The sequence below is a fragment of the Fistularia commersonii genome, chromosome 14 (genome assembly GCF_037954325.1).
Source record: "Fistularia commersonii isolate RoL2024-O1a breed Wild chromosome 14, RoL_Fcom_v1.0, whole genome shotgun sequence".
In the NCBI taxonomy this organism is placed as follows: Eukaryota; Metazoa; Chordata; class Actinopteri; order Syngnathiformes; family Fistulariidae; genus Fistularia; species Fistularia commersonii.
This window is the reverse complement of record NC_141297.1, coordinates 16,785,079-16,799,402: the sequence shown is the minus strand read 5'-3', so window position 1 is coordinate 16,799,402 and position 14,324 is coordinate 16,785,079. Positions and strand designations below refer to the sequence as shown.

Genomic DNA, 14,324 nt, shown 5'->3' with positions numbered 1-14,324 from the left:
CTAGTATTGGGCCTTACAACAATATCAAAAGTGTTTGACATTATAGCAAGTCTTTCAGTCTTCATGATGACAATCAACAACCAACGGATGAGCTCTAACAAAACCGCAAAAAAAGAGAACCCTGTTAAATATATAATGGCCAGAGCAATATTAGCTGCAGAGATGGTAATTCTTTGTGGTCCACAAAGAGGAGCGGATGGAAGAGCTAGGGGCAGAACAGCCCACTTGTACAATGTCAACTGTCAAACATATCATGACCAAGTGCAGATGGAAAATCGATGGACTGAAATGGCAGAGGCTCCGCAAATACCTGGTGATGACATTGCACAGTGGGAAAAAAACTGCTGAAAGAATCTAGTTGTGGTTTTCCACACGTTTTTTTCCCAAATCTTTAGACGTAAGATCCACTTTTTCAAATCTCAGCCTAGTCTGAGACTTAAAACTTACTCTACAATACAGAGCTGGACAGGTAGAGTGTGGGACAGGAGAGACCAATTTAGGCCGATGTTCAATTTTATCCGCCAAATCCCTACAAATTGACATCTTTCAGGACTTTTTGTTCTGTGGGAGTCGGTAAATTTCATCAGAAATCGCTTTTTAACTTGTTCACAAGATTGTATTTTCACTTTTTTTTTTTTTTTTTTGCTTTAAACTATCAAATTAACCCCCCCAAAAAATCAGGTTGATGCAACTAATTTATTAACTACTGATATAAGACTTACCATTCCTCTCATCTGTTGAGTGTGGGTGGAGAAGCAGGTCCAGTATTTTGAATAAAGAGAAGTAGCGAGAGTGAGAGTTTTGATGGGGGGGGGGGGGGGGGGGGAGGCAATTTTCAGTCGGATTGTAATTTATAGAAACTGTTCTGGGGCTTTCAATTCTAAGAATGGATACGAGAAACACCTAGAATGAAGTTAGTTGTGCTATCTACAGGGTGAACAATTGTGACAGCTTATTCTACTGGGGGGGGGCATGCTATGACTACTGCCCTTTGAAGGCAGATAGGGATGCCTCGGCTACATCTTACCAGTAAAGAACATGGGAGATTTGTGCCGTAACTCTTCCATTTTCTGGGCAAAGAGGGCGTTCATCTCACGCTGCAGGGTGCCAACTGCCCTCTTACGGCTATCGAGCACCGAGCGCGGTGGGAGCATCGGGGGTGACTCCAAGCTGCTCAGGCTGCCAAAGCTGTCACAGCTGCTACTGTCACTAAGTGAAACACTTACATTGACGTTATTGTTGGTCAAAGGGGTGAGTAGTGACTCACAGACCGTGCCGTACTTGGGCAGCATTGCTTGCTGCCAGCGGAGGTTGGTGCGGCAGTCTGGTGTGAAGCTCAGTTCTGGGGTTACGGTGTTGGGGAAGCGCCGTCGAGGGACACTGCAGGACCGGGCGTTCCTCAGTGACGCATCCACTGGCTGCTGGACGGACTTGGCACCCAATGTTTGCCTTGCTTTGGATCTGGAGAAGGGGATGGGCCGAAGGCGCGCCTGTGGCGAGCATTGACCCACTCCCGCCTCCCTGCAGGGCCAGGAGTGGGTGGGAGTCTGTAATTCAGGCTGAGCTTCAGGCATAGGAATGTGTCTTTTGGTCAAGGAAGACCAATGGTTTCTCTCCTGCTGCTCGCCTGCCAGTTTTGATGCGGACCCCTGACTGTCCACGGCCTCGTCCTTTCTCTCTCCCTCTGGACCCTCCTCAGAGCCGATCACACACGTGATACAGTTGGAGGACATTCCCACCCGGCCTGAGCCGTTCAGTGCGACGCGAGCGAACACGCCTGGCTTCATGTCCGGGGACCCACTGACACGTAACCGGCTAGCCCGTTTCAGAGGTTCGCTCATAGGACGGCGATGAGCAAAAAATATGTTCTTACCTTTGTCCTCCTCTGGGTGAAAAGCCCCATTGGTGTCAGGTTGATCCTGGGGGCCTTTGGCCTGGTGGGCTGTCAGTGAGTCCCCGTTGCGGTGTTGTGGTGTAATGGGCTGGTTCGATGCAGCAGCAGCAGAGGTCTTCTCCTCGGACTCTCGCTCCTCACTCGTTCCCTCGGAACTATTATCTTTGGTGTTGATGGTAATCTCTGGGAAGCCCTTCCTCATTTTAGGCTGGCCTTTGGTGGGAGCGCTCGCTGTGCGGCGGAGCAGGTGGGCGCCAAACGGGTGTTTACGATTGTGCTGTACAGCAGCATGGCTGTCCAGGGAAGCCTGCTTTGGGTTTCTGTGAAACAGCCCTTTTATGCCGCTGGCAGCTCTGGCCTGATGGAAACACACCACACACAACTGTCAAATACACAGTGGATCTTGTGAATCCGAAGGCGAAACTGAAGGTTATATCTGCCATCATGCAAGTGACATCGGTCTACTTTCTATAAACACAGAATTTATACACCCAACATGCTTCAAATTAACAAAATAGATTCCACTGATAAACACATTCATACAAGAAACTCTGTTTGGTAACACGAATGATCACCATGATCTTAAAATGATCATTCAACTGGAAACCATGCTCAAACTTGAAACTGGATTATTAGTTTGTTAGTTATAGTTGTTCTGTTGTATATGGCTGCAGTCAGTAGTTACTAGTTAATAGTGGGGGTTAGCGACATCATGCTTATTAGCTACCTGTTGAAGGACATGGCATATAAATGTAAGTTAGAAAGACAACAACTGCACAAAATGAAAACTTGAATTAGATTAACTTCCCTGTGTTCTGAATGGATCGGCTCCCTGGAACAGGGGCAATCTATATCTATTCTAATTTATTTCCTTTCTGATCAACCTCCTGAGAGTTTGTGAATTACCGTTGGGAGCTGCTCCGCTTGCTAACAATCAATAACTGATTGCTAACAACAGGGCCATGAACGGACTTTCAAGCTATGCTTGTATTTCCATGCAGGAACTTGTTTTAGGTATCAGGTAACTGCAGGTCTTATTTTGAAAGTATTTATTTGTTGATTATACAAGAGTTAAACCTGATTCTAAAGGAAATACAACCAAACTAATAAAAAGCTTGATAACAGAACTGGGGAGAAGATCATACACAAAACCATGGGTGGTCTTGACTGCCACTGTTGGCTTTTCATTTTGATTCCCTGATCATTTTGTACTAGCTCCTTTTGTACAAATTTTGATACAACTTTAAGTTTGTGTTTTTGTTTTGTTGCCCTGATTTTCAGGTTATTCCTGATTTGACTTCTTACCATAAAACACATTTATCCATCAGTGTCTTCCTGTGGACTGGCAACGTTTTTTGAAATGAACAACATCTTTACTCACATTTGGAAACATAACCCATAAGAATAACAGAATAATTAGGATCAAAGAATGTCCTTTATTTTCCTGTAAAGAAGTGAACCCTTCTCCTAACAGCAGGAGGATAATCAGAAACAAAAAGACACCTCATCTGAAAGTAAAGGTCACGGCATGTGAGAGTTTTCTGTGCCTAGTTGCAGAGGCATAAGTCAGGGTGAGGATGATAAGGAGGACATTATGACACAGACACAGATGAGTGAAAGACAAAAATCACGCTGGAACAAGGCAAAGAAAGCTAACTCCAGTGGTGCTGCTATTCTGATGATTAAGTGATGTGAGAGAAGTAGATCCAAATAGTCCCAGTTGACCAATGACGTGAGAACGACGGCGCAGGACAAAAAGACAGGACAACGGTAAAGTAATAGAGGAAAAGAGCGTTCAGGCTGTGCGGGAGTTGAAAAAAGAAAAAAGGGGGGAAATGTTTGGCTAAAAGGCTGAAAAATCCCAGTCCTCAAACAGCAACATGATAAAGGGGGGACATAAAAAAAATATAGATATTTATATAGATAAAATAAAACCTTAAAAGGATACTTTCAGTATCATGGGAAATACAGGTGTAGGTTTTCATTCCGACTGTCTCATGTTGACATTGTTCATAAACATCGATGATTTACATGTCATATTCAAATCGTCCTTCTGAATCTAAAATCTTTGCTTCACTTGTTTTCATTTCATTAGCAATTATGAATAAAAAGTAGTAACTTTAATCAGTGACTAAGTTTAGAACAATAAGCCCCAGCCCCTTTTCTGAAATCTCCATTAGAAAAAACAAAAACAAACAAAAAACAGTCACCTTATATTTGGATTAATCTGATACATACTGAGGTGTCACGAAACCTGTACCTTTCAAAGAACCAGAAGAACTATGTGATAAAAGCTCTGACTCCATTTGTGCACAATGGGAGACAAAAACATGTGTTTCCCAAAACATTGGACCGTTCCCTTTAAAACCTGCAAATCAGTGTCTGAGGCACTACAATAGTGATTTCAACAGCATTACTATCCCCGTTCTCCAGAACAGGGGGCAAGAAAAAAGAAGACAGGGCTCTATTTTTACTCCAGAGCACAGACACTTGTCTAAAGGTAAGTCATTACTGAGTAATATCATCCGCCCCTGCTTGTCCCCTCGTGCTCGTGGGAGCACAGATAGACACTTGTCAGCTTATTCCTATGGCTTAGCCCCCCCCCCTCCCAGGTGTTCAGGTTTGTCTTCAGCCAATGAGCTGCAGATGCATTAATAGGAATCTAAACCTGCTTATAACTGACAATTCATTTAGTTGTAGTTCAATTGCTGGAAGGGCTGCCAGGGGAAGATTTATGATGCCTTGACAGGCCTTTATGTAAATGCATTAAAACACTTGGGTGGCTTGACTTTTTTATTTTTTCAGAAAGCTTGTGGAAAGCTGAAGCATAATATTTGCAGACCAGATGTGATGCTTACTGATGACTACAGTACATTAAGAAAATATTACTGACACTTGTAATACATGTATATTAAATCAAGGATTATGACACAGAAATCAAGTAATCAGTCATTCAGAAACACATGACTTTAAAATTATTCCCTGAAAATATCGGCTGATACTCCATTCCTACCATGACTGGCATACATTCAGCAAAATCCCCAAAAAAGTTGTTCACAGACGTGAAGCCAAATGCTATGAACTTAAGACCTGCACTTGTGCTTGGACCAAGATTAATCAAAAAAAAAAAGACAGGTTTGACTTCCCGAATTTGTGGCAGCTCGTAAGGAGTGAGGGTTAAAGACTTTGGATCTACTTGGAGGAGGGGTTGGGGGTTCAGTGAAGACGCGGATAGTCAATCCTTCATAACTCATGTGAGACATGAGTTTGTCTCATTTGTTTGTGTTTAGAACGCTGGCGGGGGGGGAGGTTCACTAAGACGAGTGGCTCATGCAAGATGCCAAATGGGTGTAACTACACCTGAGTTCTGAGGGGCAGCTTCAAGGCTCCTAAAAATGTCCTGCCTCTAAATGAAGCATTTGGACAAAGAGGGATCCACTGAAATTACAGAGAGAGGGAGAATGAAGAAGAGAGAGATAGAGAGAGAGAAAGGAGTTGGGGGACAGAGTTTGAGAGACAAATCACAACAGGAGGTAAACAGCAATAGCCAGGAGACAGGGGAAAGTCAAAGCGGCGATAATATGAACAACAGTGCAGACGTTTACAAGGTGGAGCTGCAGAAAGAAAGATTAGAAGAACAACCTCTTCGATTGCAACCTCTTCCTCATCCCATTTCCAAACAAATCAGCAACTGATGCATTATAACTGTATTGAAATGTAAACTTAATTTATATCTTGTATTTTTTCGCTTTCCTCCTGCTTCACCGTTGTGTTTTTCTATGCTCTATATCGTGGGATTTCATATATTCCTTTATTGTTGAATGCTTGTTAGCTATCTTGATATTTTCCTCTTTTTCATTTTCTACTTAAAATGACTTGTGACCAGAGTCAGAGTGTAGCATTTGCTACCCTATTTATATATGAAACAGTAGTTCAAACTTGTTTTTTTAAGGTTGCTCGCACTGTGTCAAACAACATCGCCCCTTTAGGATAATCTAAACCAAAATTAATGACTGGATTCTGTGATGAAAATAAATTAATAAATCACATTTTCTTGTGAAGGTTTATTTATTTTAACACTAGTCCATGACGCTTTGTGCTGACATATGCCAAAGTTAAGGGGGTAATTTGTTTGAGAATCTAATTCATCTGCTGAACTTCTGGGCATGTAGAATTTTCAGAAAAAAAAGTAAAATGAAATCTTTTGGTTTCTGGCAGCATTCTTTGAGGCACCTACCTTACCAGTGATGTCATTCACAGCAACATGAACAAAGATGGAAGCCTCCTCCATACCTTCCAAGTACACATGGCGGTAACCTGCACAAACACACAAAAAGGGCTCACACAGTGGCACCATGTTCCATCTCCAAGGTGGTTATTTCCCATGTCTCTACCGGCGTGATTGTCCTAGGCTTAAAATCAAGCAAAAATGAGGAGGTCTTACCTGGCATCATGCTATTGAAGGAGATAGTTCGTTGACCAATGAAGTCTTGGCCAATGGGATCGTGGTCCCACACCAAGAAACGCACCAGTGCTAATTCAGGCATGTGGACGGTGAATACCAGAGTCTCCTCCCACATCGGGTTGAACCCTGTGGACGTCACCGTAGAGGTCCAGGAGGGAAGGGATTGAGAAGTTTGAGAGAGAAGAGAGTAGTGTGATGGAGACAAAGGACAGAAACACTGGCAAGTCAGAGAGCAAGCTCAGCTTTCATCAATTATTCATTTGTGTGTGTGTGTGTGTGTGTGTGTGTGTGTGTGTGTGTGTGTGTGTGTGTGTGTGTGTGTGTGTGTGTGTAGGCTGGGGGTTTGTGTGTGCTGATAGAGTCAAGGCTTGGGTTAAGTGTGACTCTTGAGCCCCCAATCTATAAATGATGAGCTCAGCTTGAAGTGTAAGAAGTGCACAGGCAGCTTGTCAATTAGCCTAAACACACACACACACGCATGCATGCACGCACGCACGCACACACAGACACACACGCACACGCACACACACACACACACACACACACACACACACACACACACACACACACACACACACACACATACTCACAGCTTTATCTCAAAGGTCACAGGTTCATAGAAAATCAAATTCAACTTAAAATGTGTATTATTGGCAAAATGAAAAATATTAGTTTCAATCCCATAATAGGTCACATTTTAACAAAAAAAAATGAAAAATTAAGAGATGAAAATTTGCCATATGTTCTACTCTTTTTAAATCATATACATATTTTATTACAATTATTTATTTATTCAGTTCTTGATATTTTCTGGTTCTTTCTTTGCTCATGTGCTTTTTACATATATATATATATATTCATAATTCTTTTTGCTTTTTTCACATATTGGCTTATTGATTTTCCAATATAGTCAAACAGTTACACTTTCTAGATAATCTTTTTTATTTTGTTGTTTCTCATGTTTTCAGCATATATCCTCTCAAAGTTTCAATTAAATTCTCAAAATTTACAAAATTCCACCTGCAAATTAATACTTTTTCCCCCTCACAACATTGTCTGGTAAGAATTGTACTGTTCATAGTATTCAGCTAGTTGACACATCCATTTTCATCAGCTGCTGTGGCATCACAGAGGTTCAAATTAAAGGGATCGTGAGCCCATGTATCATTGACAAAGCCGGCTCTCACTAACTCACCGTTATCATCTACCACTCGGGTCTGCTCTTTGCAACAGTCCACCGGCAGGCCAATGACTTCCACCTCCACAAATGGGTCAATGATCTGACACAGACACAGCATTATTTCTGTCGTGCTTATTCATCATTATCACATCTTTATACAGAACGTCGCTAGATGTATGAAAATACACATCTTGGCGTGTCACTTAAAGACAACAGAGTAGAATGTGCCACACCTCTCCTCTGTCTCCCAGCATTGAGTCTCTGGGCTTTGGCAACTGCTGTCCACTGATGATCTTCAAAACCAGCTGCTTTCTCATCTGGCCTGGCAGCGGATCGTCCATGTTGGGGTTAAAGGCACCTGAAATTAGACAAGGATATTTCATGTGATCCATCATACACAGAGTGGGCAACCTCCAGGGTTCACTGCTGGGTCCTCTGCTGTTTACTCATAACATGATTGGTGGAGTAATCTGTCAATATGGTCAATAAGACCAATCAAACATGCCAGGGTGAAATAAAAAAATAAATTCCAGACACATTCTTCATTAATGCTGAACTTAAACTTACATACATCTGCAAGTCACTATTTACCCGACTAGTCACCAAGTCTGAAATTGTTCTTGCCAAAAATGACAACATCTGAATTCCTAGCGAGGTCCTTCTCTTCCTAGACTAAACCACATTCACTACACCCCTTTCTCACTTCATGAGCATAAAAATCAGCTGTTGTTGATATCTGCTGGCTTCCCAGCTGATTGGTTCCTATTATCTCACAGTGATTCATTAGCACATCCCTGTCCCCCGCGTCTAGAACAGGAGTGGGCAAACTCCGGCCCGCAGGCCACCTCTGGCTCGTTGGTCTTCTTAATCCGGCCCGCCAACGAATGGTACAGAATTCATACTTGATGTGAATGATTGAATGATTGGACAAATTAATGTGGGAGCTCAAACAGAAGAGTATTTCATTTTTGGTGCTACTTGAGAATTTTCCTGAGCTGAATTACACAGATTGGCTTTGTGATATGGCCTTCACTGTGGACATACTGGTAGACACACATGAATGAGCTGGATGTGAAGCGACATTGGAAAAACTGGTTTGTGCATGACATGCAAGCAAACTTAAGAGCCTTCAAAACCAAGCTAGTTTTCAAAGCAAATGTCAGACAAGTCTGATATGTACTGTTTAACAAATGTGTTTTTTTATATATGTATCGTACAATGTACTGACCCGGCCCGCCTGTCAAATTTTAAAAGTCAATGCAGCCCCTGAGCCAAAAAGTTTGCCCACCCCTGATCTCGAAGCTTAAACAGACAGCTGGAAAACTATACTGGGACAGGAAGGAAAGAAATGGCTGTATCTCAAAATGGTACTCAAGGAAGACATTTGCATTAAAAACACACAAAAAGGGAGAGTAAGAAAATGTCAATACGAACTTGTCTCTTTTTGCATAGGCTGACCTTCACACATGCAAGTTGGTTTGAGGATATAGCCACAGTTGCCGTTGCCGTAGAACTTTGCTCTATTGAGCTGGAGAACTCGGCCCTCAGACTGGTAGTTAAGTGCGACTGAAATAAAAAAAAATTCCATTAAAATGAACGAAACTTTTTTTTTCGATATCAAAAAAATCTTATGACTGAGCAAAAGCTGTGATAAATCACACTGTCAAATGGCTGTAAGTCACTGTGAGAGAGTCAGCATAGGTGACAGGGTGAGTGAAACAATAATCTCAGAAAACATCTGAACAAAAACTCTTGCAGCAAACAATCTTAAATGCATTTCCCACATCTGCATTCCCATGTGATCAACAGTAGCATAAGAAGCATTTCTAGAAGCAGCAAAACAGCTAATGACAATTTCAAATTTCAAGGCAATGCAAAGCGGCAGATGTTTGGATGGTCATACCAAGTTGGCAGCCTGCGTTCCAGAAGGGCTGAGGGTTGAAGTTGGAGGAATCAACACGATAGGATGAGGGGTAGATACGGGAAAGCTGCCGTTGGTTGAAGTTGATGAAGGAGGTTGCTTTCTGCTGCATCACCTGATGGGCTTTTGTCTCACTCAGCGACGACACCTGCCAGTTGCAGTTTGCTGCAGTGGACAAAAACAAAACACAAACCTCTGATTACCAATGGGCTGGGCTAAACAGAGCTGTTCTAAGTAATTATTTTTCAGTAAATCTCAACAAGGCTGGCTGCATCAGTCAGGTATAGTAGAGGAGGAAAAAAATCTCAGAAAAAAAGGTAAAAAATTAAAAATAAGGCCAGATTGAGTGATACACTTGTAACTGTTTTGCACATAATTTCATTTTGATATAAAATTATAAGTTAGGGAAAAGTCTGTTTCAGTGATTAGATACTTACCCTGTGCTTCAATATCGTAGAGGCCCACAGAGCGTGTGTACTTCACCAGATCAGACAGAGCTCTGGACAGCTTCATGGTTTTCTTTTTTCTAGGAAGTTGACAATGGTCTACATTTAAGAAAAGCCTCTGCCCGAAGAAGAGTGATTGCTAAAAGTTAGTGTTACAGGTTATTCCTGAATCTCAGATTTTAATATTCAATTATATCTTTTTCGGATCTGAATGTCCCAAGCACTAGTTGCTGCCCACTAATACAGGCTGATTGTGTGTTATTAGATGTGGACATGCGCGAAAAGGATCCCATCTCTCATCATCTTTTTTACTGATTTACAAATCTAAACTTTGCATAAAGAGAACTACGAATGTCCACATCACACACAGAATTTTATGGTCTGGGATGCATTTGTGCTGGGTATGTGTTCCCTACTTGTTGGATGGCGCCCGGGAAGCGCTACTGCTCTCTTGCTCTGTATCTGTATCTTCAAAGCTGGATGTTTTCTTCAGCTTGGTCTTTCTCTGCTAAAATAGCAAGTTTTTAGGAGGGGGCAACAAAAGAATTCAAAACATTTGGTCCAACAAATGCAGAATTATGTTGTTGGGTCATCAAGATCATCACTTCCGAAGTTTAAGATTTACAGAGCAATATGTCTCTGGTGCTACAACTGCTTGCACAGCTATGACTCAAAAAAGAAATTTGTAGCAACATGCAGGGAACAGAACATTACAGTTCAGGGAGACGTTCAATAGAACTTCTAACAATAGAGCCAGGCAGTGAGGAGGTGATAGAAGTGCAGGAGACAATGAGAAATCTGCTAGCAGTGATAATGATGTGAAATGGGGATGAAAAACAGACAAATTGAAGAAATCTCCACATATACAGTTTGCTGGATTCAGTCAATTTTGAGGCAGCATGCTTAGGGGGTCAGAGCAGTTGTCCTTGAAACCAAACATTGCTGGTTTGATTCCTGCATTCCTCCTAGTGTTGTTGAGCAAGACACTGAATCCCTAACTGCTCCTCTGGCATTGCTCCTTAGCTGCCTTATGCAGTGGTCAAATTTCGCTGATGTTATGCTCTATGTAAAACTGAATGTGACAAAAATTGTATTTCTTCTTCCTCCAAAGATACATCTTGTGAAATTCGTGTTATATATTCAAACATAAGTTATGGAGGAACATGGTTCAAACCAAAGCCATATGACTAAAACGCTTTTGTTTTAGCTGAATGAAAGAGGTGTGAATTCTCACCTTTCTTTTGGAGAAGCTCCCAATGAAGGAGTGTCCTGAGCGCTTGTTGCTGCCAGTATTCCCCTCGTCCGCTGTGTCTATTCCATCGTCCCCTTTACCCTGATGCAAAGCAATCATTCATGTTATAGACAACCTATTACAAAAAGCCCACCTAGTTAAGAAATTATTTGGCCTTCATGTTTTTACTCTACCAGGGGGCCAGGCACATGTTTGAGCATGTTTGAGCTGATGTTGAGCTGATTAACACCAACAATACTGCAATGGGGAGGTGGGGCTTGGAGGTACAAAAGATGTCTTAACTGTGGATAATTGAAATCACTGTAATGGAGTATTGGAGCAGGCATAACTTTAACCATATTAAGTATTTTGACATTTTAAATAGTGAAGATGGTATTTATGAGGTATTACAAACCAGAGTAAGTGAGCAAAATAGGAAACATGCAGCAAATCTAAATGGAGAGGAACAAGAATCATCTATCTATCTATCTATCTATCTAGCCATCCATCCACCTGCCTCTGTCCAGGATTTAAGTTTAGTGTGTGGATATAAACAGGAAAAAAATTAATGTTGCAAGGTTTGGTGTGTGTAGCAGATGCTTAAAAGCAATGTGGGCGAATGTTTCTGAGTTAAACCACATTTGGAGATTTCTTAGAAGACAGTTACTGTAGATGGCATCGCCCACGGTTCTCCAGCACATGGTCTGGAATGCCAGGGTCGTTTTTGATCAGGACTCATACTTTAACAAAAACGTTAACACGTGTCTCATACTGTGTCCTGTCTACTGGAAAGTCGTACCAGAACTGGAAACATATGACTCTTGTAAGTTGCTTTGAATAAAAGCGTCTGCCAAATGACTGTAATGTCATATAATTTGGTCTCTCACCTCAATGGCTAAAACAAATAGCACAGGCATTAGCTTCTTCTGTACTAGGGAATTTTGCCTCCTTGTTGTAAGATATTTCTGGAAAAGGCTTCACATCCACAATGCTGCAGTTAAGAGTTCTGAGGTTGACCACATGCCTCCCGTAACAGCTTCACTTCACTGTCTCCCTGTGAAATAGTTTCAAATCTTTAGTTTGTTAAGCTCCTGAGTGGCAGGGTCTTGGCTAATCAGAGTTGTCTCTTAAGGAAAACCACCACCTAGTTTGTGTTTCCAAATCAGGCAACCTCTGTTCTTTGTAAGATTAAGCTCATTATTCCCCTTAGTAATACAGTTTAAAGCAATGAATGCTTCAACTGAACCATCCCTTATGCCTCTCTAGCTTAACTCCTAAGTAGGGATTCTCCCATGATGCACTGAACTTCTCTTTCTATTTTTATTTCATTCACATTAACTTGCCTCAACTGCACATCATTAACCTCTTGTTTTTCCTCTCACTGTATTTTTCTGCAGGGTCTGAGGCCGCAGAGCTGTGTGGCTCTGAACTGGTACAATTTGTTGCCTGTTTGTTCCCTCCCTTTTTTCCCTGGTCCTGCTTGACAAGTGTTCTCATTATAGAGTGAGTTTATTACCCCTGACTGTTGCAGACTACAGTGTAATTCTCATTATAATTGAAATTTTTACTGCTGATTTTCTGTCTTAATAGTGCCTCACGTTTCACTGACTGGATGCTTGGTGAAGACGTGTGTAATGGAAAATTTTGTATGTACCCGGTAGTCTCCATGTATGGAAAATTTAATGAGGCTTCATAAATTGATGGAGACCTGACCTGTTATCTACTTGCCTCCCAACTACCCCTCCTTTTGTAACAGGTGCTTTTTCTCAATCTCTTGGTTTGCTAATTAACACATTGTCTCGAAGTTTGTCATGCTGGTTCTGTGGGGAACATGTAAATTTTACACAGGGGTCCATCCTCAAGAAGGGCCCAATGGTCCTGCTAAGGTATAAAAAAATAAAATCACACCCTAGAGTTAAGTCTTTGTACTCTCCTACAGATTACTCCGTACTCTGTGAAACTTGTACCTTTGAGGACTCAAAATATATCCAAAGATCATCCTGACCAGTCATTGTCATTCACAACTTTCTTAAAGAATCCTCCAAAAGGAAAGAAAAATTTCCATAAGAATTAGGTTTCAGAAGTGGGATTTCTGGAGCTTCATCAACGTGATTTCTGCATCACTGTCGGCCCAGGACAAGGATCATCAGCGACCTTACTCCAACCTCGCAGAGCCATTTCGAGACAACAGGGATAGCCCACGGAGAGAACCTGATCAACGTCATTAACAGCCAACAAACTAAAACTCACTACCGCCGCGGTGAGATAGAATACTTAATTGATAATTAAGACATTTTGAGGTGATCATCTTGCTGTATTTCTTGTGAAGACCAAACCAGGTTTAGCAAGCATAGTAAAGTGCTGATTTCTTGGGTTGGACTCATGTAAGACTGGAAGGCTTAATCTTGTGCCGAAAAAACAAAAGGAATTCACGAGGACGCTCGTATCTATTTCGTGTGCTCACCCTAGTGTTTCCAATAAAGAAACAAAGGGGGGTTAGATGCGATAAACACCCAAGGCTTCTCAGTCACATCTAAAAAACACTGTGAATCATATCTTGCGTATCATAGAAAATATTGGGAAAACCAATCAAATCACAAGCAATAGCAGCACATCCACCCCCCTTTCCGATGTTTACAGATGTGTTTCATCGAGCTCACACCATCTGAAGGGAAAAAGAACGGTCTAGTGATAGTGGATATGTGGTCAATATGGGACGAGGCTTTCCCAACTCCTCTCAGACAGCCGAGGAAGAGGTGAAGGTACTCCTAAGGGAGATTATTCCAAAATGGGGTATCCCAAAATTTCCAGCAATAATGGTCCACATTCAGTGAATGATGCAATCACACAAGTAGGTGAGTTTTTGGGAATTGATTTCAGAAAACACTGTGCTTATCAGCCAGCCAGTGGGTGTGCCGTGGAAAGAACGGAACAATCAAAAGTAAGTTGTCCAAGTGTTGTGCTGATACAGGGTTATTCTGGACCAAAGCTCTGCCCATCGTGCTGATGTATATGAGAATGTGGAAGAGAAAAAGAACTAACCTCAGCCCGAATGAAATTCTATTCGCAGCATCTCCACACGTGGGCTTAGAACCTACTTTTGGACCTCTACTGTCCACAACCTTGTGTGTAGCAGAATTCTTACTGACACTAGCCTCAGGACACCCCCCCTCCACAATCTCCAACC

At 41.8% G+C, this 14,324-nt stretch overlaps 1 protein-coding gene across 2 annotated transcripts in view; it reads right to left on the bottom strand.

The window, feature by feature from the left end:
* plch2a (phospholipase C, eta 2a) overlaps positions 1 to 14,324 on the bottom strand; it is a 57,421-nt gene that overhangs the window by 6,297 nt on the left and 36,800 nt on the right. The window contains exons 12-22 of one of the 2 annotated variants that reach the window (XM_086158846.1): positions 11,141 to 11,239; positions 10,323 to 10,411; positions 9,898 to 9,986; positions 9,443 to 9,625; positions 8,998 to 9,105; positions 7,773 to 7,897; positions 7,555 to 7,639; positions 6,339 to 6,485; positions 6,132 to 6,211; positions 5,255 to 5,332; positions 1,874 to 2,252 (exon numbers count right to left, since the gene is read on the bottom strand). In XM_086158846.1, the coding sequence (XP_086014972.1) occupies positions 1,874 to 2,252; positions 5,255 to 5,332; positions 6,132 to 6,211; positions 6,339 to 6,485; positions 7,555 to 7,639; positions 7,773 to 7,897; positions 8,998 to 9,105; positions 9,443 to 9,625; positions 9,898 to 9,986; positions 10,323 to 10,411; positions 11,141 to 11,239 (1,462 nt within the window). Of the gene's footprint in view, positions 1 to 1,866; positions 2,253 to 5,254; positions 5,333 to 6,131; positions 6,212 to 6,338; positions 6,486 to 7,554; positions 7,640 to 7,772; positions 7,898 to 8,997; positions 9,106 to 9,442; positions 9,626 to 9,897; positions 9,987 to 10,322; positions 10,415 to 11,140; positions 11,240 to 14,324 lie in introns of both variants that reach the window. The other variant, XM_086158845.1, reaches the window with a different exon arrangement.